This window comes from Excalfactoria chinensis, chromosome 6 (genome assembly GCF_039878825.1).
Source record: "Excalfactoria chinensis isolate bCotChi1 chromosome 6, bCotChi1.hap2, whole genome shotgun sequence".
In the NCBI taxonomy this organism is placed as follows: domain Eukaryota; kingdom Metazoa; phylum Chordata; class Aves; order Galliformes; family Phasianidae; genus Excalfactoria; species Excalfactoria chinensis.
In genome coordinates, this window is record NC_092830.1 from 22516544 (window position 1) to 22544170 (window position 27627).

At 43.6% G+C, this 27627-nt stretch overlaps 1 protein-coding gene across 2 annotated transcripts; it reads right to left on the minus strand.

Annotated features, from left to right (window-relative positions):
• Window positions 1-313: 313 nt before the first annotated feature.
• SLC16A12 (solute carrier family 16 member 12) lies at window positions 314-27134 on the minus strand. 2 transcript variants are annotated; one of them, XM_072340217.1, is made up of 7 exons: window positions 27037-27134; window positions 9974-10166; window positions 8340-8443; window positions 7086-7229; window positions 4318-4909; window positions 3019-3278; window positions 314-2215 (listed from the first exon to the last, which is right to left on the minus strand). In XM_072340217.1, the coding sequence occupies exons 2-7, from the start codon at window positions 10066-10068 to the stop codon at window positions 1953-1955; spliced, it is 1458 nt and encodes a 485-aa protein (XP_072196318.1). In that variant the 5' UTR covers window positions 10069-10166; window positions 27037-27134; the 3' UTR covers window positions 314-1952. The 2 variants fall into 2 exon arrangements, with proteins under 2 accessions (XP_072196318.1, XP_072196319.1); XM_072340218.1 differs by lacking the exon at window positions 27037-27134 and adding an exon at window positions 25262-25437.
• Window positions 27135-27627: the final 493 nt, after the last annotated feature.

Genomic DNA, 27627 nt, shown 5'->3' on the forward strand with positions numbered 1-27627 from the left:
TTTTGTAAAACAAGTGTTCAATAACTCATAAATTGGTGTAATAATCTCTTATAGACCACACTACTCCCTATTTTCTGATACAAATTGGGATCTAAAACAATATATTTCATCACTACTAATAACTATAATTTTTTTTCCAAGTGTGCATATTATGTCCTACTCACAAAACACTGAATGTTTGTGGGGTTTTTTGTATTTTTTTTTTTTGTTTTTTTTTTTTTTGTTTGTCTTTTTATCAACATACGTTAAAATGAAACTTAAGGCCTAAAACTCATTTGCCACACAGATCTGAATAAAGGCAGTGCTGGTAGTTTTAAACAGCTTTGGCACTCCCACCTCTTTATCTGTGTCCTGTGCAGGAATTCACACTACTTGCTCTGACCATACTGGGGCATAGCAGGATTGCTAAATGCTTTGAGCACAGACAGCTGAAGTCAAACAGTTTTAATGCACTGTATTTGGAATATGCATGAAAAATAGAAGTAATCGATACACACAGTATTGATAGATATAAAATACATTATGACCCCGTGGCTGTTCTCTCATCTAAATCCAAGTTGTGAACAGCAGCCCACATTGGTCTCCCCCTTGAGGCACAGAATGGAATTGGACACCAACAGAAAACACCAAGCGTACTGCAGGCAATCAACAACATTACAGCATTAACGAAACTTATCTGGACTCCAATCAATTTGCTATTGAACAGAATATAGCTTTATACATCATCAAACAGAAAGAAAATCTGCATCTCAGAATGTGAAGTTTCTCTATCTCTTAATGTTTTCACCCTGGAAAAGTATAAGCATCCCATTTTTAATAAACCAACCATTGATAATATACCTCATGAGCTACATTCAGTCCCCAGGTCCCACAAAGTAGCCAGCTGTAGTAAATATCCCTAGCACAAGGAGTAGGAAATCATCAGCAAACTGCAGCTGTTGCTTTCTGGCCAGGACAAGTGACCTGATCAGATGGTGCAAGTCTAAAGGTACAGCTCCCAGGTGCAAAAAAGAGACAGAATGGCTGTCGCAATACACAGGAGCAACTTGTCAGCCAGCATTCTCTTTACTAATAGCTGGTGTGGTGAGCTATTACCTCTTGGTAATCTGCTTGCACAGATCTAATTTTTCCTACAACCTAGTGATGTTCAGATGGCAGAGCAGCCACGATCCCTCTTACACCCACTCAGAAAACACCAGCTAGAGGATCACACCTGGAATGTCAACATTCAGAAATTCATTCTTTAGAGGTTTCCAGGGAAAAACACGACCAACCAAAAACCGTCAGCAACCACCTGAACGTTTTGCTGCAGGGGGAGTGAGAAAACAGCTCTCAAGCCACCTTTGAAATAAAGCTGTAGCGTAGTAACGTACATACAAGATTCAGGCACGCTGTAGAAATTAAAGCTGCTTCAAATGTACTTTCAGCATAAATCACAGATTCCTGTCAGATTTTCTAAAAAATGGCTTTGGCATTCAAAACAGTCATTGGCAAAAAGTTTGATGCAGCCTGAAAAACGGAGAGGCTTTCTTGTGGCATCTGTGATTACTCCACTGAAACCTAACAGACCAGAACACTGAAATGCCTTTTTCATTAATACTATTTTTAAATAATTTAAACATTGCTGTTCATCTTTGGTGACTGATTACTTTATTGTTTTCTTTTGATTGTGGCCAATTATGGTTTTTTTTCAGGTTACTTGTGGAGTCAACATACTGCTTTAGAACTAAATTTGTTGAAACCTTTATTTACCAACACTATTCTCAGTATAGTTTTGATCTACTACCACTTCAACTTCCTATGCTGTTTGCAGATTCTAGCCTACCAAAAACGACAGAAATATCTAACTGAGATGCTTTGTGTCCTAGGACTATCATCTTCAGCACTGCAATGTGACGCGGTCTCCTCTGTGCCAGTTGTGGCTGCACAGTGCTGAATCTTGACAGTGCTTGTCATCTGCTGCTGTAGCTGTTTGTATCCACAGGCAAAAATTCAGCATCCTTTTGGTCTAATTCTCCTGTGACAGAATAAGCTATTGCTCCATTTGTCCAGATGTGCTGTTTGCTGTGAATATCATTGGAGAGTGACTTCAAACGTGTTCTCTTCATTTTCTTTGCCAGTCTCGCAAAACATAATAACGTTGAGCTAAATATCATAGAAAATCCACACAGGAGGAATGATGCCGTGTAACTGCCAGTTGTATCCACAAGCCAACCTGTGGAAGACAAATTACACTCTTTTATTTAGAAATCCTGTGATTAGCTGCACTTCTGTAGTTTTACCACTTAGGAATACCATAAAACCAGAGAGAGGCTCACATCACTGTCACTATTCTTTTACCTCTTGGGGTGGGAGAAAATTGGTCCACAGCATCAGCAGGCAGATAAGATTTTATGGGTTTTTGTTTAGATGTCAAACGCACAAGAAAAACACAGCAGTTGCTAGTGAGCTGCGCCCTAGGCTCATGCATCACTTAAAGCATTCCCTTTTGCACTATCTTTTGGTATTGAAAGTTAAATTAAAAGCTTCAGAAACAGATTAATTGGAAATTGCTGTGAACAGCAGACAAGATATGCAAGACATATCTATACATGGCTCCTTGGAAAAGATCTCTAACCTTCCACAATGTTCAAAACTATGTCAAGAGCTTTCCAAAGAATCACAAGATTAGAGATCCCATCATTGATCTTTTGCAATGAAACTGATAGGGAAAATGATGGATGAGCTTGGGACCAACAGCAGTGAAGCTGACTCAACCATCTGCCAAAGCTGCTCAGAGATGAAAAGATTTAAGTACTCTGGATGAAAAACAAAACAAAACAAACAATGACAACAAAAAACCTTGGAATGAATCACTTTAGCTAGCATTTTTGAAACTGCCTAATTCCAGAGGAATCTTTCATTTCTGCACTACATGAAGCGGTAATGTCACAGCTCTTAGAAACCTTGACTGTTCTGCTTTGGTCAAGCGGTGAAATCAAAGTAATAAGATTACAGAAAAGTCATTTGTGAACTGACCTGCAACAGGTGGGCTCACTAGATACGGTACGGCGTGCAGGAAGTACACAACACCCAGTGCTGATGATAAAGAAGAAGTTCCCACTACATCCGCTGTCACAACGGGGATCAGTGTTACATAGGCTCCATCAAAGTATCCAAAGGTAAATGAGAAAGGCACAAGCAAGGGGAAGTTTTGGAGAACTGGTAGGAAAAGACAGCAGAGGCCATCCATTCCTACAGCAAAGAGGTAGCAGAAGTACCGATATTTCTTCAGACACCTGCAAATTTCAAAACAGGAAAGAATATCACTCACCTCAATTTCACATATCACAGCACCTCAATTGCTATGTAGCATTTCAGTCTTTCTCTCTTAAGTGTTGCTCAAATGTAGGTCCAATTTATTACCCAGAGCTCTAGATGAAAATCTCAACCAGCAATGAGCCCTGGTGAGAACAGATGCCAACCTACAGCTGCAGAAACCCCCAGAGAACAGCACCCCAAACTGTTCTTGGGGCTGACTGTAGTGATGGGCAGCTTCTCGACTGCCAAGATTATGCAGCCCTCTGAAGTTTCAGTGCTCAAAGCAGCATTTCATGGGCTTTCCAGCTCAGCAAGGCGCTTCCAGTACTATGTGTAACAATCTATAGCACACCCCTCTCAGCTGTCATCCTTCACATCAGCCCCCCAACAATGGAGTTAGTGAGAGCAAAGCGAGATGGTAATTCCCCCTCTCCCTGCCTCACAAAACCAATGATTGATTTTTCCTAGAAACTGAATAAACACAAATAAAAACGTGTCCCTTAGGATCAAAACTCTTAGTTTAGCCAGATGCTCAGCTCTCAAAATACTGAGAAATGTATAACAATTTTACCTCAGTCCTTATGAGTATTTGCCTGACAGGGGTAAGCCAGACCTTTGCTCTTTCTCCATCGCTTCTGCATCACCCCAGCAGCGCAGAAGAGATGAAAAGGCACAAATAGAGTATTATCCTCTAGGGATTACATACAGAGGATCATTCTTGACATATCTTGGGCAAGAGGTAACATTTCCAAGGTCAAATGCAAGAGCTTTGCACAAACATCACTTCTTCAGGGGAGAGGAAAAAAAAAAAAAAAAAAGACAAAAAAAAACAACAGCCAGCAGAAGCCAATGAAGAGACAAAACATTTCTGAAAGTTAGATTGTGTGCTGGCTTTCTGGAGAAGTTACACATGCTACAGACAATGTCCATAATGTTAACTCTTGTATGCATTGCACCCTACATGCATCCAGCCGTCCACTGGCTAAAGTTTGCATTCCCTTAGCCATAAGCCATTACCTTCTGTCTGTTAGCCATCCAAAGGTGATATTACCAATGATATCAATGACGCCAAGTATGGACATGAGGAAGGCAGCCTGGTGATGGCTCACTCCAACGCTCAAAGCATAAGGCACTAAGTAGACAAACAGAGGGCTGCAGCCATATGCCATAAATAAAACAGACACTGCTAGCACCATGAAACCTGGCATCAGTAAAAAGTCGTATTCTTTCCACGAACAGTAGCATAAACACTCATGTGACCAAGTTTTGATTAAAGGGGAACAGAGAGACATTCGCTTCAAGTCTCGTTTCTGTGCTTCAGGGACATAATCTTTTTCAAGAAGCCCCGGAACAGTTTTACGGTCCTCCTCAAGGGCAATAGGCCGCATCAAGGCACCACAGACACAGAGGTTTAGAACAAAACCTCCTAGGATAAGTAATGCCCCACGCCAGGAAAACTGCTCGATTAAGAGTTGAACCACAGGAGCCAGGATGAAGGTACCGATTCCACTTCCAGACATAGCTATTCCATAAGCCAGTGCTTTCCTTTTGTTGAAGTATTTGCCCACCATTGCAATAGCTGGAGAATAACAGAGAGCAAATCCAAGTCCTAGGAAAGAAAAGACAGTGCAGATGGTTTAATTCTGAGCACAGTGTATGAAACACAATAAATTAAGCCACATAGATTACTCTAATTAGCACTTTAGTGAATAGAAAACTCTTCCTGATTCTGAATCATGAAGTCCAGTGTGGGAAGAAACCAGGATAACTCCTTCCTTCCACTATCAGGGCCACTGACTTAACAAACATAACACCTCAGTATTAACCCACGATAACAAGGCTCAGGAAAGAACAGTGGGGTTTACTTAATCACAAGAACAGGGCTATCAATAAACATCAGAAAAACAGCTTCTCCTGGATACCAGATAAGGTCTTAACCCAGTGCCGAAGCTGGTGTGGGGCACATTCATGAGGCAATGCTTTGTGTTTCAATCTGGTGCAAATCCAGCTATTAATTTTCAGGTCACAAATGCCGTACAAGTTGTCTACCTCTGTCACTAATATCCTGCACTAAACCTTTTTCAGTCAGCTCAACTAGCTCCTCAGAACAGCTGGCCGGAGTCCTGAGCATTTGTAAATCTCTGTGCACAAACAAAGAGGGGAAAAATGTCTCAAAAGACAAAGCCATGTCCAAGTCAGTAAACATGTAAGATCCACCTCTTAGAAAAGAGCACGATCTTCATTGCAGAAAGACTGTAACTATCAAATGTTGGCCGAGATGCTAAAACATACATTTCCAAATGAGACAACAAAATGATCTCCTGAATGGAGTTGTGGAGCATGTCTACATTTAGGTTAAAAGTGCCCCAACAGTCCTCAGCAGAATCTGCCAGCTGGGAAGGTAATCACCTGTGCCATAAACTGCTTGTAAGGTTCTCCTCAAAGGCCTCTCTGTATTGGGCAGGCGCTGAGCTGAGTGGATTAGAGGGGATGAGGAAAAGAGATGGCAGAGGAGCAGTAACAAGTATACTCTGTTTTGAGTTAGGTGGCAGGGAAAATAGGTTCCCACAACCCAATGAGTGCCCTGTGAAAAGTGGAAATGCAAAGTTTGGGACTGAAAACATTTTTATACTTCTTAGAATGAGCTCTGATATTTCTCACCAGTCAGTCCCCCATCTCATCTCTGTTTCACTCTTCACAGTTCTGCTGCTTTTATGGACTTAAGACTTTACTTAGTTACTTTACCACTTCCTCTCTATGTTGGAGCATCACCCCCAGCCTTTAGCAACAGTTATCTCTATATTAATCAGTCTCTACAGACTAGAAATTAACTGCTTATGGAACAGACTCCTTACAACCCCATCTACAAAGTACAATTGCTTTTCACCCAACATTCACCCTGGTTCTCACTATGGAAGCCTCAGTGGCATTAGGGTGGTATGGGGCACAGTCCTTTTGAGCCACAAGGAGCTTTTTTTGTTATGAACGCATTTGTCAAAAGATTAACATTGTAATGCAGGAACTACAAGCACTATAACAAAACAAAACAAAACCAAAAGAGAAGAAATCCTTACTGAATAAGCTGTTGGCAGCATGTGAACTGCAGTAATTCCACCACCTCATTACTAAACAGCAGGGGACCGAATACAAGGGCTTATATCACCTTGGCTACCAGGTCAGTATTAATGAGGAAGGAATGTCAGTGTGACCATGGGCACCTCTCATATTCCTCTGTGCATGACAAACACAGGAAAATGGGACAGAGCAAAGATATCTTCTGTCACCATACCTGAATGCAAATGGAGGATCTGCTTGAGCAATACCATTAGCCAGAGATATGTCTGCTTTTTAAGAGGAATGTAGTGCAGATAAAAATAAAGTGAGCAGCTGAGGTACTAAGTATTCATCCACTTACTCATTTTGTTTCTATTTACATTTTATTTGGGGGACATTCTAGAACTCCCACCATAACAACCTCCTACCAAATCGCAGGCATAAGAGGAAATATTTTTGGGTATCACCTGCAGCAAAATTTTTTCCCATCATCCCAGAACTTCAGAGTTTTATCCACGGCGCTCAGTGGAGCAGTGTTAAAGACATGCTTTGCAGCATGCCATATTTGGACTGTATGAGACCCAATGACTGCAGCCAAACCCCCCTTCCACAGTGAGGTGAACAAGTTGCTGTGTGGTACAATCCCACGGAGAGATTGCCCCTCTTTGAAGGGAGGACCACCAATTTTGATGTTCCTGTATTGCTTTCCCAAGAAGGTGAGTGTCTCCTACCTGTAAGGACTCCTAATGATAAATAGAGATGCTCCAGGCTGGTAGCAAAGGAACTCAGAATTAGTCCAGCAGATGCAAGCAGCCCTCCTAGCATGATACCAACTTGGCAGGATACATGATTACTGATTAAACTCCCAAGCGGAGCTTCAAAGAAACAAAGCTGGCAGTTAACATCAGGTCCTCAGATACAGTTCATCGCAACAATCATCATGAGAAATCAGACAAAACAGTGATCGAGATAGCCTTTCATCAGCCTCCCTTACTAGAATGGAGTGAGCATCAAAAACCTAGAATTGTTTTCCAGAAAGTTGGGATAAAACTGAAGTTTACAGTAGCTCTTTCAGCAGATCAAAGTCACTGTGTGGCACAACTACTCTGCAGATTTGGGGGTCAGGGGAGGCCATAGCAACAACTAGAACAGCCCACGCTGTTCTTTAATCCATGCTTACAACTGCAGAGACCTTCCTCAACCTGCAATCTGTACTTCAGCCCTGGGTAACTTCAAGCAGCCTTTCTGAGGGCTCTGTGTCAGACATAGATGGAGGAGGTCTCACACCTTCTGACCACCCCCAGAGCCACCAGATTTGCCCTGCACTTCTCCAACACTGACAGTTTCCAGGTCATCCTGTCTCTACCAGGGAATGTCATCACCAGCTCTCTCCCTGTGCTGTGTCTTGTTTCAGCTGTGTCTCTGTGCCTTCAAGGCAATGCCCGTGGATTAACCCCTCTACAGCAGGATCAGGGCCTGAATTTTCACCTGATTGCACAGTTTTGAAGTAAAATCCTGAGAAATTCAATACAGCTGTTGAAGTGATGCATGTAATTCACAGTAGCACAGAATTTTCTTTTAAATGAAAATAGCATTTGTTGACACAAGTTGCTAAAATGAGGAGGATGTGACTTGATCCAAAGGCAAAAAGTACAGCCTGTGCTAATTCTCAAGTATGATTCCAATCAATAGGCAAAAGAAATGTGCTCAGCTAGCAGCTCTCAAACACAGCTTGTCCCATTAGACCTTGTACATTTCTGCAAACTTAAATCATTTGACAAAACAAAATTCTGCTTCTTTTCTTTGGTGTGAAGGCACACCCTTACTGCTCAACTACACTAGGGGAAAAGGCTTGGATATACCAGACCTCAGAGAGTCCACAGCATCCATCCTCCCCAGCCTACTGCACCGGCTGGTGGGCAACCCCGAAACAGATGGAGATGAAGAAAAAGCAATCACACTAGTCATAAAAACACAATACACACCACAGAGCATCGTGGCACAGTCGACAATGGAGTGGATCCAAGCTGTTCTGGCATAATCCTGCCCAAAATATGCCTGGAACTCCACAAAGAAAATGGAGATGCACCTAAAGAAGAAAATATGAACACCAAACTGTTGAAGATTACCTCTCAGGAAGCAATAGCCTCATACTTCAGGGATAAAGAGAACTTGCTTGAAGGTCCTCTCCAGCCCTCAACAACAATCAAATCTGTGGTTTGCCTGGATCCCAACTGGAGGGAGATATTTTTAGTGTTGCAAAGGGGTATTGGAAATGAAGATAATTAATGTATGTGACACGATACATGAAATGGTGCATGCAAGTTTAGTAATCCCAACAGAATTCTACATAAAATACCTACGTTGGTGTGATTCAAGCAGGGAAGAATCCTTGCTTTGCACTGGCAACAACAGAATCACAAAATGGCACCCAGCTATGATCCCAACAGGGGGCTTAGACAGGCTGATTTAGAACATATTTCAGACAGGTCAGACTAATCCAGAGGGATTATCAACATTAAACACCACATTTCTTATTGCAGTATTTGCTGCTAGATTTTTATAACTCATTTTTCAACTGAAATGAAACAGAAGCTGTAACTATCACCAGCAATTTATAGTTACATCGTGATGTACACAAAGCTCAGCTACTGTTCCTGACTTACATGCTTGCTCACTGAAATAGTACTCATGCCTATGCAAGCAAAGCAGGTCTAGTATAGCACCTGTAGAACCAACACTACCTATAGCTACGTGTTCTTACACGCAGAAGTACAAAAATGGTAACAAGTGCAAAGCAACACCTTCCAGAGGACAAAAATACCACAGGAGCCAACAGTCCTCCCAATACTTCTTTAAAGCACCTGCGGGAGTGGTTACTCCTGTTACTAGTGGTTACTCCTGAAGTTACTAGTGCACAAGCACTAGTGTTTCACCTGCCTCTGCAGGGAACAGATGAAAGGCTGCATGGTTTTGTTCCAGCCCCCAAGCAGCAGAGAAGATCCCTTTTTCCCCTCTTTTCTTTCTCTAATCTACGGACAGTCACTGTCTTCATCTTTTTTCTTGCATATATTTCACTTTCATATGTTCTCCAGATGTTTAACACTCATCAGATTATTTCTTGGGCTCTTTCACATTTCATATGTGAAAAGGAAAAGAAATGCACTGGGAAATCTGCTGTCATTATGGAACAAGTATGTTTGCAAGCAGAAACTACCACATCAATATTCACATGTCCCTTTTGTGACGTTATTCCAAGCTCTTCATATCCCTACACCTGTCAATTTTACTTTAAATGAGATGTGAATGTGAAGTAGGAAATGCTGTGTTTGTGTTACACTGCCTGGCCAAGAAGTTGCTGCCTCAGCATCTCCTTCACCAGAGTGCCTGTCTCTGCTTAACACAGCTTAATGTCCAGCTTCACAGGGAGTGGGCTCCTGCCAACAACAAAGCAGCCCAGCAGCAGCTGTAGAAGCCATCTCACCCCAAACGTACACAACACATTTGTGCAAGGCAGCTGTCTCTTCCTGTTCTTTCTGCTTTTGAGAAATCTTGTTGATGTGAAAGAAGAAAAGAGGTAGCACCACAGCAGGCCAAAGCTGAGCAGCAGCCCCTTTACCTCGTCACGGCCCTGGTGCAGATAGTGACCAGGAAGCAGCCAGCCACGATCATCCAGCCCCAGCCACCATCAGGTGGGCCAGCACGCGGGGCCATGTTGTGGCAGGCTGATGCTCCTCTTCCTCCCCTCAGTGCTGCTGTTTGGCTCCCATTGCCACACACCAGGGAAGGTGAACCCAGGGGCTGCTCACCATCTGCAAGGAAACAGGCAGAGAACAGTCAGAGTACAGAGCTATGAAATATAAAGGTAAGCTTTCCTTTTAAACACAAGGTATTAACATCTGTTAGAAGAAAGGCTGAGTTATCAGAACTTGCTCTCATGTGTGGTATCTTACACCAGGGTGATCCCCCCAGCAGCTGCACCCTGCCACACAGCAGGCCTTTCCCCACAGGTGTAAGTCACCCTGCTGCTGCCCAGAGCTGCAGCTCACCTCAGCAGCGCTCCAGCCCCACATACCAGCCCCTGGACTTTATTTCAAATTGCAGCTATACTTCTAGTACACTATTTAATGCAAAATTCATGTTTGAGGGAATAGATTTTATCCTTCGTGTAGCTTGCAAAGGCTACATTTGAATCGAGTCCAAAAGCCAATGTCTGTGCTGTAGTATGGGGCACCTGAACCTTTGCCACCTCACACCAGCATGTGCTTGTCAACACTTTCAAACAGTGATTTAAAGAAGCCGTGTCCAAAACAGTATTCCTCTCAGCAGACAAAAACACCCATAAAAAGATGCCAAAACTCTATGAAATTGCCATCCAACTACTTAAGCTGAGAGGGCTACCAAGAAATAACCATCTCTGTGCATTCCTCGTGTACCATTTATTTGCTCCTGTTGCTCCTCAGACAGTGAACTCTCACTTATTTTACTTGAGGCAAAAAATCCCATACTCTGTGAATGTATTTGGAAGGAAAAATGATTGTTCTGTTTTCTCTCCTTGTATGATAGGACTTGCTAGTATTTATTTGTAAGTAAATATTTGTATAAAGCTTTCAGTGATTCCAAGCCCAAAGCTAAGCCAATTGTAAGCATCAGAACATAAGCTAGCACACTCTTTATTACTCTCTCTTCCTCTATTGTCCCAAACATCCATTTCATAGTAAGTTAAATAGTATTTTGAAGCCTCTGCAAAGTCTCTGTTTATACAGATTCTAGCGCAAGAATGATCTTCACTGCAGCCTGAAGTGCCATCCCAATATAACATGCACTAATCAATTACAGGAGAGCTCATACATGATAGAAAGAAAATCCTAGCAACCTGTTTCACTTGTCACTTCCATGAAGCTCTGGAGAGATACACATTTCTTCACAGTTCAAGAATAGGCCATGTATCAAACAGGACATCTGACTTAGCTGTGTTTTGGATCACACAGAAGTGGTCACAGCAGCTCACAAAGATCAAACAAACACACAGCTGGGGTTATCAGAGCTTTTGAAAGCAGACCCAAATCTGGTATCTCATGCACACTCCCAAGTGAGGGTAAAGGGTCCCAGCTGGAAGCGGTCTTTACAAGTTCATTCCCACAGCTGATAAGAAAAAAACACACAAAGTAAACATGATCCAAGTGAGTTAAACATTTCAAACTTTGTCTTTGAGGTATTCAAGTGCTAGGACTCAAGCAAGTAAAAGACCAATGAAGTTCCAGAGTAGTGACCAGGACAGTTTTCCTTTTCTGACACAACTTTCCAGTATGAAGCTAAATTTGCCTAGGCAGCTGACAGAGCTTTCTAAGCAGTCTGTTAGATGCACACACGATCAAAGGACACCACTGTCCTCCTCACAAGCCTTGTGACTTCTTCCTTGGAATGTAAAGTCCAGCTTTTGACCTTACCTATTTACTTCAACACAGACATGCAGCACTACATGGACCAGTGTACACCTACACTCTCCTATCCCACTGTGTTTGTAAACAGACAAAAACAAAACATGCTCTCTTGAGGAACCATATGGACAAACTGAGGATAAAAGGCAGAATAGATTGGCTAATGCAGTAAGAAAAGAAAGCATGTGTGTAGGCAAAGTAGTATAGCACTGCTCACAAATTCTATGCTAAGAGACCATTACAGAAGCTGAAAAAGCAGGTAGACAGAAGTTACAGGGCTCCAGGTACATGACACAGAAGACACATCCATGGATTTGTTACTTGCTACTCACATTCTTTATTTGTTTTCCAGCACGTGCTGCAAATCTGTGAGCTGACCATACTTCTCATGCACTGAAAACTAGTATTGTCAATTATCCACCCCTTTCTGTATAGCTCCAAGCAACAACTGCTGATTAAATACATGCAGCTATTAGATTGACAAGCTATCTGATGGTGAAGGCTGTGTCCTTACGTGATTCTTCAGCCTGGATCAGTGAATGACATGAACAAAATGTACAATGTGATGGAAACAGCCATATCCCTGTCTACATAGATGAAAACAAAATGCAGCATTTTTGTGGGTATCCACTGCTAATCTAGTCTCGAAAAAGCTGGTAGCCAATCTAGCATGAAGCCAGAGTGTCAAAGATCTGTTACACCCTGGTTTGGCAATTAGGCCTCACATTATAACATTATCCTACCAAATTCATTTGAACAAGAGAGCAAGTAACATGCGGTAATCATACTCCATAGCCAGCACCAGAGACCTCAAAGATGGATTTACTGCAAGTTTAATGTGTTAGGTTCAAAATGCCAGAGTGATTGAATAACCCCTGAAAATCCATGCCAGTTCCTCGAATTAACAGCGTATTGATCAAATGCCATTGACATTTTACTGGCAATCAGGAGTAACACAGTTTGGTGGAGTGTATACTGGCACACGATACATCCCAGAGGGACTGCATGCAATCCAGACGTAACTTTGCAGCACCTTTTAGCATCTTGGATTTTGGATTTATGTATTTCACCATCTCCCCTGGAGGGATGAAAACTGCATTTCAAATTCTGATTATTAAGAGTGGAAGAGGAAGTTCCAGAAATGCCAGAAGAGATAACAATAACTCTGATTTATTATGCATGGTACAGTAAAGTAAAAAATATACATACCATCTTTCAGAGGAGTCTACAGTCTTCAATCCGAGAGTCTCCATTCATTTTTAAATACACAGCAATAGCTGAGTGCCAGGAGTTCAGCCTGGGTCCCTGGCCCAACCTCCCAGACAACTTTCACGTAGGGTGTGAGACCCCAGTTTGCGTTTTAGTTGTTTATAAGCACACTTGTGAAGAGTTTGATGACGTATCAGGCTAAGCAAACACAGATTAGGTACTTGGTTACATGATCACTTGTCGATTTTATTCCCACGGAGCCCTCCCTGCCAACACACACACCAACAGCAAACATTAAATGAGGCTACAAGCAACTGAAAACAACTACATTAGAGATGTCTGGCAAACACAGCAACAGAAAACCCATTGCAGGATCTGTGCAAACCATCCCCTTGATTTCAGGGAGTACTGTGTTACAGCCACTGAACTAAGTTAAACAATTACCTTTCTTCTTGCTGCATGACACTAATGAACACTCAGTATGACATCCTAGCAAGAGTATGCTGAAGTTAGAAAACTTTGCTGGCTTACACCCTGATGTTATTTCATAATTATCCATGCCATAAACAGTAAAGATTGTAGCCTCTGCTAATGAAGACAGAGACAGAAAGGCCATTCCTTTTGTGGTCTCCTATCTCCCCTGTTCGTTGGCTGGCTCTCATGTTCTGTCTTAACTTTGTGGTGAGGAAGACCCTTGCTATATATGCTGTGTAGTTAATCATCCCTCAGGGGCTGGCCTCATTCTATGCAACAGGTAAATAAACACAGGATCCCACACACCAATAGATACTTGTTTGGCAATACAGAAATGTGCACAGGCCAAGAACTTTCATTGCAAAATTTAACTACATACAAACACACACGTTGTACATGCCTTTATGTGCTTTCACAGTGACAACAGTGGAGCTGGGCCTGAGAAACTCATGCCAGCCTACGTCTGAGCACCTGGCCACACTCCCACAGCAGGTTCACTCGCACAGAGGAATTTGAACTCTCTTTTTCTTGTGAACAGCAACATACACAGGCACTCTGAGAACATTTGTACGGACAAATTTATGAAGTAGAAAGCAGCCTAAGCACAGCTGGAGAAAATCCATTAGTACTTAGAGTGAAAGGTAAGGGTCCAGCTACAGTTACCCTGTTCACCTACCTCCAGGCAACTTCTAATATTTTCCTCCAATTGCCCTACTTGCATAGCTCCCTAGGATAAATTTACTGTATTTCTTACTTGTCTTTTAGGATTTATCAAGCATAAACTAATTGTAGGTCTCCGCTACATTTATTCATGTTAACCTCTTGCTCTCATTTTCTTTTTCCCTTCCCTCAACAGTTGTATCTTTAATAAAGAATACAAGTATGACTTTAGAAAAACAAACATAGCACAGAAGGAGCAGTAAAAAGTGTGAGAGAACACCAAAATGTTAGAAAACAGAAACACTGTACACATTCAGTGATAGTGGAAAATGAGACACGTAAAGTTTAGTATCTCCTGTGCTTTGAAAGGGTTCATTTCTTCAACATGCCTTGCATGACCATGGATGGCCTCATCTGTAACTGTAGATCTGCTCCAGAGAAATGGCTTTACGTCTGCAGCAGATGAAAGGAAAGACAAAAAAGGGAAACAGCCCTCTCTATGCCACCACCTTGTCCCAGATGTCTCACCACACAGGGTCAGACCTCCCTTCCCCACTGAACACCCACAGGCATGCCAGCCCCATAACCCATCTCCTACACACCACCAAACACAGCAGAGTACATTCAAATAGGACACAGGAGATGGTGACAGACGCACAAGTGCCCATCAGCTAGGTGGTCTACAGAACAGCCCCCTTTTGCCTTTTTAACCCCTTGCAGTTGCACACCATGGTAGGCACCTCAGTCAGTGGTCTGGCAGCTAGCTAAATTCCAAGGTGTTCTTACATACATGGGAAGTAGATGAACTCTAATTCTGTACAGCTCTTGGCATTCATAGGTTATTTCCAATCAGGTATATTTTTCCCACAAAGAGTTGTCCCATTCTGGACCCAGGGTCAGCTATTTAACTGAAAAGTAACAGCTTGTTTTGACTTCTGCTGAGAGTATTTATCAAGAATTGCAGGATTATGACTTCCTGTTTCAAAATGACCCCAGAGGTCCCTTTCAACTCTATGTGCCTAAATAAAAATACCTCATTAAGCATCTCAAGGCTGCCACTCTGTATCTTCAGCTTTCCCCTCTGCTTAAAGGTGGCTTTGCCTAAAGTCCAGACAAAACGTTATGCTCTCCTAACACAGGCAGACTGCTCCACTGAAATCCTCCTTGTGTGAACCAGAAATCTTGAGGATTATGGGTATATATGTAAGCAGAGTACACAGTCACCTTCACAGTATATCTCCGCAAACTCAGTGCCTCTCCGGCAATTCAACAAATGGTTATCACCCACGTGAAATTCACTTAGAGAGTTGTACTAGAAACAAAGCAAACAAATAAATAAATAAACCCTATCTCTAACTGCTGCCTTAGTATTAAGACAAGAAGCTTACCACAGCAGATTGCCCTGTGTTTCATCCTTTGTCCAGTTTTTGATGTGTATCTTAATCAATCTGGATACTCTGCACATCTGTAACCTGTAACCTTAGAAAGGGTTTCCCTGTGACACCAGAAAAGAACAACACGAACAGCCTATTTGTATTCTGATAGTGCTTCAGGACTTCTAATCAAGAAATGGGGGTCATGATACTAGGCATCACATCCACATTTAATAAAGCTTGCTATCCAAGATGTCTCAGGATAGAGAAGATGAAATGTGAGAGAGTACGGTTTATGAACTGCCATCCCTCAGGATGCTGAGCAGCAGACATTGTTCGTTTGCTTGAGTTTGTGCCTGTGGAGAAGACATAACTGCTGAACAGGACAGAGACTGACTGGAGCATAGATGAGGGGCCTGGAAAGCAGGAAGGAAAGTAAAGGGATGCTAAAAAAGCAAGTCAAGGAGGGAGGTACTGAAGCAGTGTGTAGCTGAGCAGGGCAGTGTAAAGAACGGGCAGGAGCTGAGAAATCTTTTTATACAAGAGTACAAGAGTGAAGATACTCAGAGCTGAAACACAAAAGAGATGGCAGAAGCCTGCAGAAGGACACAAGAGCCCATTAGTCACTGCCCTGCTGAGTGGCACAGTGCTGACAACTATGGGAGAGGAAGAGCCATGCTGCCACCCACCATCAGTGCTTCACAGCTCTGAGTTGTTCCCATGTGCAATTTGCCAGAAATCACTAAACCAAATGGTGTGTCCAGAGCTCTACTGGAAATATTTACTGTCTGCTGGGCCAGGAGTATATGGGGGAGCATAAGATAATGACACAATTATCTGATGCTAAATATTCTTTTATTATGTTAAGGTGTCGGTAACAGTGACTAAACATTTTGTAAAACATTTCTCATTTGTAGTTTAAGTCGGTGATGCTCCAATCACTTTCTGTGTCATTGCTACTGGTTTGAGAAATGAGCTAATCTGGATCGGAAACTTAATAATATACCATTATGCCCTTAAACAAATATTAACATATGACCATAACTGTTTGGAAATGCTGAAAAGGCTTTTTATTCAGTGGTCTTCAGCTGGCCTTTTTCCTGCAGCTGCTTTATTAATTTTTCCACATTCAGGATAATTTTACCACCAAATGATACCACTGCAAAGCTGCCATGCAACATGTGGAACAGGACAGTTTTTGCAGACCGTCAGGTAGTCTGTTTGGGGAAATTATTGCTCTTGCCTTCTTTTACTGTCGCTGCACACTGCATTCCACATGTAGGTAAAGAGGGATCCAAAATCACTCAGATGAAAAACATCTGCACTGATAGTTCTCAAGATATCAGTCATAAATTGCTTTATATGAGAAGGCTGATGACCATTTGAAAAACAAATTCTGCACCTACTGAACAAGTTATCCAGAAGATTGCCTCTATTTGCCTGATGTTCCAGGGCTGCTGTTAGCAGCAATTCATTTTATTTTCCTTCAATATGCAGGATTTGTTTGCAGAAACTAACCAGGCATGAAAAGGCAATGCAGGCTATTTCCTTTACTCACACAAGCTTACATTTTGAGAGAAACCTATTAGGATCCTTAATGCCATATGTGCTCTTCTACTGGACAACACACGCCATATGATACCAAACTGCCACCAGGACCATTATTTTTCTTGGAAGGCTTACAGCTGAAACCACAAGCCTTGTAAAATTATGATACTTCTATTTTAATCTCAAAGTCACTATTGTTTTGTTTGTTTATTTGTTTACTTTTAATAAGGATAATATACAATTACTGTATATAACATACTGCACTACTATAATCTCCAGCAGTAATAGAAGAAAATCTTTAAGGGAAATACATGTGGCATATACAGATACATATTTTGATAGGCTAGTTCCAATTAACCTTAAACCACCTAAATGTGAGAGCAGTATCATGTACAACACAAAGAGTGTGTGAATGAGTCAAATACACACATTGCAAAATAGGTAGCCAGGCAATACACACCCGGTTTTATTCTAAGAGCTGAACACACTGAACTGATAGCTTTTGGAAGCACAAAAGACAAGCCCATGCCAAGCCTCAGCCTCACTGGAACATCCTTCTGCTCAGCCTCACAGCTGGGGCAACCTACAGCCAAAGGTCCTTGTTCAAGGTCTTTTCCAACCTGAGAATTCTACAATTCAAATTAACAAACCTCTCTTTAGATGCTAGAATTTAGATTTCGAAAAGAGTTGCCAGGACTGGTGACATCCCCATTTACTTTACATTAGCTGTCATGTCTTGGCCAGTCTTACTCTGGTCTAAAATGCCCTCTGCAATACAAAAATGTTCCTCCTTTGGTCAGTAATATCAGTATCCAATATGATAAAGGCAGACATATTTGCTACCAAGGCCTTCTGTATTTTAATAGAAGACAAATTGATTCATATGTGAGTTAGTTCAGCTGAGAGCAATCATATATTATTTTGATAAGATTATCAGGAAACCCTAGACTTCCTAACCAGCCCAAGGGAAGCCAGGACCTTATCTGCCATGAGGATAAAATGAAAGCACGTGCCTTCACTGCACTCTAGATGTTCTAAGAGTGAGAAACTTCTGAAAATGACAACACAGAAGCTACCAAGCTGGGAAGGAAACATCAAATGCTACACTGAAAGACAAGGGAACAGATGGAGGTCAAGGGAAAAAAATGATACTTTGTTAGCTATAAAAAGTAAACCTCTTTCTGATCAGGAAGAACATGACTGACTGCACGCACATTGTGAAAAAATGCATCTACTCACCAGTAACGGAGTGTCTTAGTGAAATCAAATCCTCTGAAAGTTAACAAACAACCAACACGTCTTGAGCAGATCAGCACATTCTTCATGCTCAGTCTTCCATTCGGCCTCACCAAGTTGCATTTCAACCAGATCCAGAAACTTCTTCAAAGTTTAAAAGAAAATCTTAAAAGCTTCAAGAAAAGTGCCTGTGATGAGTGCATATTGATGCAGCTGCTCGATTACATCATTTGCAGGAAAGACCAGCAAGAACTTTCCATGCGACTTAAGGGTGTACTTCTAATTACTGCAGCCCAGATCTACAGCTTCCCAGTTTTATGTTAAAGGATAACTTTTTCTTCATAGAGAACATGGAGTTTTTTAATAAGCGAAACACAAGAAGCCAACCTGCTCTGTTACAAATGTTTAATTTTTGCTTTCCAGATTTCCATCCATTTAAAAATTCCTTTCTATTACTTCTCTGGTGTTGCTGTAGAGCTCCTCAGCTTGTATCCCCTCAACTCCATACACACACTGAACTGTCAGCAAGCAAAATGTCAGAGCAAGTTTTCTCACAAACACTTCTATGTTCACATTCAAGGAACTCGGGGAGAAGTAACTAGATAGAATGCTTGAAAAAACATCCAAGCACAAGAGGTAAGGGATTGGCTTAACTCTTAAAGAGACCAAGGACAAGAAAGGCACCTTTGCAACAGAAACCCGGGGGGCCTGTGGCAGAAAATCTGACTAGTAAGCAGGGAGGGCTGAAGTACTACAGAAGTGAACACTGAGCTGCATTAGGAAGAACGAGACAGTAGGAAAACAGGAAACCAGTTTCACCAGATTGTATCATGCTTTTATTTTCTCTTCAGCGGCTACACTGAAAAGGCACAGATGGCTATAGGAGAGGAAAAGATTACATATGGAGCAGCAAGACATGGCATTAGGGAGTTATCTTGCATTTAGACAGCCACAATAAGAGAGACCTTAAATGGCAAAATGTTAAAGGACTTTAAAAGGGGGAAAAGAAAGAAAGAGACTGATGTTATCTACAAAACAAAAAAAACAGAAATGTCTCTAAGAACCAGTCACAAAAGAATTGATTAAAAGGTTCTATTCCTTCCCATTAAACTCAGTCCTCCCCATTGGAACAGCAAAGCATTTACGACCACAGGACCAGCTCAGCCTGCCCAACATCCCATAAAACACCCAAACACTCCTATCAGCAGACTCACAAATGGAAACACTTCAGATGCAGACTGTGCAGGCGCTGCCACTTAACATGACCCCACAGACCAACTATGGGCCATTTATCACAGGACTCTGAACAGTTACCCAGAAACCACTACATTAGGAAGTGTACATGATCAAACACCTGGCCAAGATATTCAAGAAAATTCTGCAGAGGTAAGGATAGGCCCCCGAGCTGGTACTGCAATCCTACAGCAGTTTTGAAGAAGAAAAAAACCCTCAATCCTGGATCTTCGATCTCAGTTTCCCTCCTGATATTACCAGTCAAGGAGCCATTACAAAGAAATGCATGTGCCAGCTGTTCAGATGGGGCAGTCACACACATACCTTTTGTCACCATGTGTGACAACTTAGGAACCAAAACACAAGAGATTTCAAAGAAGGACTCAATAAATATCCTCTTATCTTGTTATCCTAACCAACCTTGTAATTGTCCCTCAACTAGATCCCATTATCAATAATCCTTACAGTGACATCGGTTTCACTTTAAGCAGCTTATCACACGGAATGTCACAATAAAAATAAGAACGATCAGACAGTAAGAATTACTTCCAACACTTCTTTAAATTCTCGGTACATAGAGAGTGGTATTCCTTAAAATCTTTTCCAGATGAAAAGAAAAGAAAAAGAACAGAATATACTGTTGGGTTCTTTTCTTCTTTTTCGAGAGCTATTTGCAATGGAAATTCACCCCATCTAGGGAGTAAACTATTATGAGAACCTCAAATTACTTAAATTGCAGTTTCTGAATTACCTGAAAGAGTAACCTGGGGTATTTCAAAGAACTGTTGTTACAGGGAACTGTTGGTTTACCCCTAAGTTCATTGACATCGCAATAATGAAAGATAACTTTGAGCTCATGTCAAAAAAAGTGAACAAAATTTAAGGGAAAATTTGATTAATATCTTAGATTTGTTGAGAAATATCTCAGCTGAGTCAAGCTTCCTTTATCAGTAAAGTAACACTGGCATATGGAAATACATTGCTAGCAACTTCTGCCTACAAACCCGCTTTCTGAACGAAGCTCTGTTCAGCCTGCATCCTTCAAATCCTGCATTGTTACATTACGCTCCCCTTGTGCAGGCATTTCAGTTAGGTCAGGCTGTATTAGATAAACTCTAAGTGACAATAAACTTTCAAATTCACCTCAAGAAAAACAAAAACAAAACAAAACAAAAAAAAACCCCAAAACTATTTTTTTTTTTTCCAAATCAGTCCACAAATGACAAATGCCAGCTGACTTCACTTACCTCCATAAAACACTCTGCTTTCTTTCACACATCACTTCTTACTGTCACCACCTTCACAGCCTCTTCCTTTCATTCTTTCCCCATCCATTTGTTGGGCAGTGTGTCAGTGCAAGCTGCATAGTCCTTTACTGCCGGGAGGCAGTGATACATAACCAACACTATTTTCTTGCTCATTTTATTCCCTAAGAGCAATAAAGCTAACATTACCTAATATTCACAGAGTATGAGTTTTCACACATCTCCCAAAAACTGCTTCAACATCTAGTTGTGCAAGACAGCAAAGTTGCCCACTAAGAGCTCTGTGTAGAAACGCCTCAGATGCCCACGCAACAGATCTGAGGTGAAACACTTCCTTCTCCTGCCCTTCTGGCACATCGGCAGAGCCTGGATGCTCTGACACATCACACAGGGGCTGTTTCTGTGCAGTGTGCCTCACAAGCACCGATACACCATGTAGGTTTTTGCTCCCGTAAGATCACTCTTTCCACAATTAAGTTCATTAAGAATAAACAAGCTTGCCGAGACTGTTGTATTCATTCCCTTAAACTTGCTTTTCATCAGACTAGATGAATAGGCACTGGTAGAAAGAACCCTAAAGGAGATCAGGGCACAATGCTGGCTTCTTGAACAGCAACACATGGAGAATCAGGTATAGGGCAACTTATATCACACTCTAAGTTACCTGTCCTCTCTTGCACTGCCTTACTGTTCTGTCCTACACACAGCTCCTCCAAATGCCTTAGCAAACCCAAATGGGAGCTGCCCAAAGGTTGGGCCCTGTGCCCTGCTCCCACAGGACTTTGCTGTGCTGCTCATTTACTTGGTAGCCACAAACCAATTTGCAAAAAATGAAAACCAAGTTTGACCAATTTAATCCTGTTCTGAGTGCCAAGATTTTCACAGATTTAGGGTGGGCACCAGATGAGGAAACAGAACATAACAATTCCATACTCCATAACAAAACCAGCTTTTATACAAAAAGCCCTAGATGTTCTTGGAACACGGCACTGACACCTCTCAAGCAGAGAAATTATTTGGCTGTTGTGTTCCCAGTTCCATCACAAGGGGAATTGCTGCTGTTTTCAGCTCCTTCTGCCCAGTCCATTTCTGCGCCAACATTCTGTCTGCCCATAAGAACACTTTCTCCAACCCCTCAAGTAAATGAAATGCACTTTTGCTCATCAGATTTGCTACTTCTGACATCATGCCATAGCCATGCCAAGGAACATTCAAGCTAATTAAATGCTGTTTCAGAACTTCAATGAGCAGAGAAAAACAGAACCAACAGACAGAGGACTGTTAATAAACACATTTCTCAAATGCCTATTGCCTTTATCTAGAAAAAAAAACATTGTTGGTTTGTTAGATGAAGCAGATCAGATAGCATGACTTCAAAGCTTTTACTTGTTTGGTTGGAAGAAAATGTATTTTAAAGGAAGAGTCATGTGAAAGCTGAGTGTCTAACAGATACAGCTAATAGGGAGAGAACCCTCCAGTACAGTAACATGCTGCAGGACTGGGTATGGCACATGATCATGGTGAAAAAGAGATGGGCAGTGGTTTGTTACCCAGACTGACAGGATCTCAGCTGGAAGATGATGAGACAAGAGGGAAAAAAAAAACAACACATAAACCCCCAAACCAAACACATTTCTTTCCCCCGACCCCCAAAAATCCTGAAGCTGCTCCTGGTGAGGAGTGTAGTAAGAACAGCGCACTCAAATGGGAATGTTGCAACAAATCAATTCCCTGAGAACCACTAAAAACATTAGGTTACTCATCTAGAAGGTAGCCTATGTAACAAAAAACATAAATACTTCCACAAAGTTCAGTACTGTAATGGTTCTAAAGCCAAGCACGGGTATTTACTGAATGCTGAGCCACCCCTATACAGTCAGTGCCATGACCTAGCCCAGCAAACTCCAGTTTAAATGACTGAGAGACTGGATGCCACATCTCAGGCTGGTAATGAGAGCCTCGAAGAGGGCTCATGAAGACAAGGAGTTGTCAACCCAGTTACCTTGGGACAGCTCATGAGTAACACATAGAACTTCATAGAGTGGGTAAAGCCAGGACAGCAGCTGCAGCCAAGCAGGGCTCAGCCCTATCCCAACAGCTCCTAACTGCATGCCAACAGCCGCTGAGCTGCCTGAACCAGCTCCAAGCACCTCTGTCAATGGAGACTGAGGTTGTCAAACACCAGCTTAAGGATGTAAGCCCTAAAAGGGACACGAGGAAGAGGTATCTGCCTGCATCAACAGACTATATTAGTATGTTTCAGTGGTCCTTGAGAAGTTCTCAAAGCCAAAGAAGTTTAAGATGCGCATACAATGAACACTTAAATACAGAACTTATTAAACACTGTCCCAGAAGTACATGACTTGTTAAATAAGAACCCAGAATGCTGTGGTCAGCAGGAAAACCATCTGGATCACACTGGACGTGCTATTTAAGAAGCTCAACAGCAGCACCGACTCCAAGAAACCCCCATAGAGGCAGAGGAATGATCCCACTTTGCAGATTTGCATTTTGCATCTGGGAAATGTGAGTCATCACATCCACATTGGTACAAATCCAGGAACTGCAGGAAGGAAGGAAGGAAGCTTTGAAATGGGGGAGGGGGAGGGTGAAAGAGGGGGGACTGTTTCCATGTTGAACAAAGGGAGAGAGAAAGGTCAGCACTGTCCTGCTGAGGGCTGTGCGTGGGGAGTTACATTTCCAACTTCAAAGCTACTTTGGGTCCTGTGCAGAAAAGGGGATACAAGAGCAAGGCAGTGGTGAGCTGAAACATCTCCACACTCCAAAGTTGGAGTTTGTGCTCCAAACTCGCCCACAGGGTTCTGTGCAACAGCTGAGAAACACCTTTCATTTTTTATATGGCCTTAGACAATGTTTCGTTCTCCTACCTATCTCCTATCTAGTACTTCACTTCCAACGTTTTCATCAAGAACTGAAGTATATTTTACTGTATTTTCACCTGCATTCTTACCTAATGCTCAGAATTAATTCATGAGAGGTTTTTAAATATCATGCATGCTGCTACTCCAGAAGAAACAGAGTGTAAGCAGTGTGTGTGGGCAAACCCCCAAGCACAGCAGCAAACAGATGGCTGAGGAAACCCAGAAGTGCGGTCATATCTCTGGGCAATCCAGGGACATTGCTCTGATGGTATCACCAAGCATCAAGACCAGAAGAACCATTTCCTCTGTGCTCCCAAGAAGCACAGGCCAGCCATCATCTAGCAGAAGGAAAATTGACACTTCCCAGACCCTCCCTGAGTGCACACTGAGCCCTGAGAGGTGGGAAGGGTGAGCCATTTGTTCTCCATAAGTAGCCCACTGGTGAGTTACAACAATGATAGTGCACACTGCAGCTAAATATCCACACATGGCTCAGGGCTGCATGTTACCATTATTTCTGGATGCTGTTTTCAGGACCTTCTGGCTGCAGAACTTGTTCAGAAAGCATTCAAAGACAAGATTTGATGGAAACTCCACAGGCTCTGATGATAACCACTATGAGTAACAAAACTGATACTTAATAGTTAAAAGGCATTTTCTAGGAGTCCGACGTATCTCAGAGGCATTGCTTCCACATTCATTTTAACTCAATACAGAAACAGACTTCCCCAGCATACCTTTGCACCAACAGCCAGCCTTGCTTGCTGCTGTACACACTGGGCACATGACATGTGTAGAGAGACCACAGCTACACACAGCTGCTCACACCTCTGTTATTTACACCACATCCTGAAATTCATACCAGAGCCAATAAAATCACCTTACAACAAAAACACCAGGAAAGGAGAGAAAAGACCCATTAATCCTTTGGCAAAAAAGTTGTGATGCCGACTGAAAGCAAATGCTGATGACCACTTCAGGTACTGCCTTCTCAGTTCATTACTTCAACAAATAAAAGGAGCAGAAACTAATAAATATGATGAACAATAGTATACAAGTGCTGCTTCATTTGCCACAAGTGCCAAGGAAAGGCAGCCAGCAGATGCTGCTTTGTGATGGCCTGCAGCTCGCCAGTACCACACTACAGCCAAGCAGCAGTTTCCCAATGGCTTCTGCACTGCATGCAAGGTACCTGACCACGTTTACTAATGAAGAGGGAACTTATCCCAGCTCCCTACTGAAATACATCACCTGGCTCCCTGGGCAGCACCACAGCCCTCAGGCTCTGGGAAGAAGTCTGCTGTAAATTTCTGGCTCATCTTAGTGCAGTAGAGACCAGTGGATGCTGAAACTGCCCACAGCAGTGCCTACCTTCCTGATGCCACAGCTGCAAACCCACTTGTCAGCACAGCTGAGGCAGCACTACAGCACTGCAAGGCACAGAATGAAGTGGGGCTGACTGCAACTATTCAGCCCACAGAGACTCCCACTGCAGGGAAGGCTGTGCACAGGCTGCAGAACCCACCTGAGGTCCCAACTGGAGCCCCATCTTGTTAGAAAGACAAGTACAGGAGATTGTAACTCACCCTCACGTACATGCTCCACAGGCTTAAGCAAGAGGAGGACAGAGGCCACACAGGTGTCTTCACCCCAGGTTGCCTGGCTGCTGGCACGTGCTGGCAGCAGCTCACCTCCTGCTACACTGCAGCAAGTGCAAGGAGCTCCCGAGAAGAAAGCACAGCTCCCTCCATGGTCCACTAAGCCACACAGCAAACATCCCTGATTCCAGTGAATAAAAACACGGTGAGCAGCCTGGGTGCTGTGGGCTTTGGTTTTAAAGGGTCACAACTTTCAGAGTGCTCCAGGTCACAGCTGGGAGCCACCGCGTGCGGAAATGCCGCAGCACAGCAGTCCTGCTTCTCACAGCCCCACCTGCAAGGCGCCCTCAGCCACACAGTGCCTGGGGGGTGCAGCCAACTCTCCTCGGGCTGCTAGAAAGAAACCCTTTTCCTCTTAGAAAGAATGGATAAAATGAAGGACCTTCTTCATTTGTTTTTAATCTACTTTTTAAAGCTACTGAACTATAAGACAATCCAAAGTGCAACCGTAAGAAAAGTAGTAAAAATCACATTTTTCTTAACTCGGTTTGTTTTAGCTTAGAGGGACGAGCGATCTCCCTTGTTAAGCACAGGCTGCTATAGCACATCACTGTTCCTCCAAGCTTTGTGAATGTCAAAGTGTGCCATCACCTCCAAGCACACACATCCCACCAGTGGTGCTCTCCGAGCTTTCTTAGTGGATGCAGTTGGATCACAGCAGAGAAATGCTGTAGGAATGGGAATGAGAAGGAGTCCTAGAGCTGCCTGCAAAAGCAGCAGTGCTATCCAGACTGGAGTAAATCACCGAGATTATGGGAAGCTTACAGCCTGCTGGCTGCAGGGTCTCACGGTGCCAGTTACAGCGGTGCTGTTTGCATAACCCCTGCTGCCATGCAGAGTGTGGCTGCAGGTCTGCCCCACACATACAGCTCCGTGGGTGCACGTAGAAGAGAATCAGTTACATGCAGGTGGGATGAGAAGCACCCAAAGGGCTGCATCTCCCCTTACAGAATCTTGAGGTACCCGTCTGTCCAGCACAACCCAACCGCATTCACAAGACCTTTAAGACACCTGAGTCTGTCGTCTAGAAAATAAAGGCTTAGTCTGCAAAAGGGCACAGCACAGACACGGTGCGCTGAAGTTACGTGCAGCCAGATCCACGCGCCGCTAGAGCAGACCAACCGGGCGACGGCTCAGCGCTGCAGCGGAGCGCAGAGCCAACAGCTCGTGGTGCGGCAGAGCGGACCGCACGCGGTGACACCGCACGCAGCTGCTCGAGCCAGGGCTCCAGCAGCGGCCCCGCGCCCCCTCACCTGTCCTCGCTCTCCGGCCGCTCCCCTACGGCCGCGCGGATCTCGCAGAGGGCCGCTTATGCAACCGTACGTCCCAAGGACCGACGGCCAAACTTCTCCCCGAGGAAGCAAATGGTGTTTGCGCCAAAACATCTGAAAAATCCGCCCCCTGCCCGCGACCGACCCGCGGGGCGCCGGCCCGGAACGCGAGCCCGCACGGCGCGGGGCCCCACCGCGGTGCCCGCAGGTGGTCCGTAGGCGGGGAGGGGTCCCGCGGTGACCGCGCTCCCAGGGGCACCTTCAGCCTCCGACGTGGGAGCCCCGAGGGGTACGCCGAGAACCTTCGAGGAACGTCGAGCCGCCAAAAAGGTAGGGAAGTGAAACATCTTATTAACAACGTGCGTTCGTCAGAACGCTTATATTAAATCAGGGGCAATTCAGCACATAAAGCAAATGAAGGATACTACTCACCGTGCCCTTTGGCATTCTTTCTTGCTGAGCGATCCCCTGCCCCCAGCCCGCCCGCCAGCACGGCGCCCCCCTCCCCAAGCCGAACTCTGCGGCGCGCGTGTGCCGAGCGCTGCCCCGCGGGCACCCGCCGCTGTGCGGGGCGCGCACCGCCGCACCTCCCCGCAGCGGCGCTTGGGACGGGACCGCCCCGCACCGCCCTGCTCCTCCCGCGGCGGTGGGCAGCGCCCGGGTCTCCGCGTACGTGGACGGTGCAGGGAGCAGAGTGCAGCCTTTCCCAGCGGCTCTCATATCCTTCTTGTTAAATAGGGAAAAACAAAACAAAACAAAGCAAAGTTCTCTCGTGCAAAGAACCCGAAGCACTACCGATGTTTTATTTAGCTGCCTGCCTGGCGTTATAACTTACATTGCACTTATGCGTGCACACGCAATTTCCCCACGGAACGGTGAGGTTCACAGCTGTTTTACCAGTTGATGCATCAGACCTGGGTGAACACCAACACCTGTGCTGACATGGCCCTGGCACAGCTCCACATCATTAGGAGCTGCACTGCTGCCCACTGCGTTTTACATGTCTAAACTCAACACAAAGGC

Coding starts and splice junctions, on each gene's coding strand:
- SLC16A12 (XM_072340217.1), bottom strand. CDS start 10,068: ATGGCCCCGCGTGCTGGCCCACCTGATGGTGGCTGGGGCTGGATGATC. Junction 3,279..4,317: donor GGATGGCTAACAGACAGAAG/GTAATGGCTTAT, acceptor TGAAATTTGCAG/GTGTCTGAAGAAATATCGGT. Junction 2,216..3,018: donor AGTGAGCCCACCTGTTGCAG/GTCAGTTCACAA, acceptor TGTCTTCCACAG/GTTGGCTTGTGGATACAACT.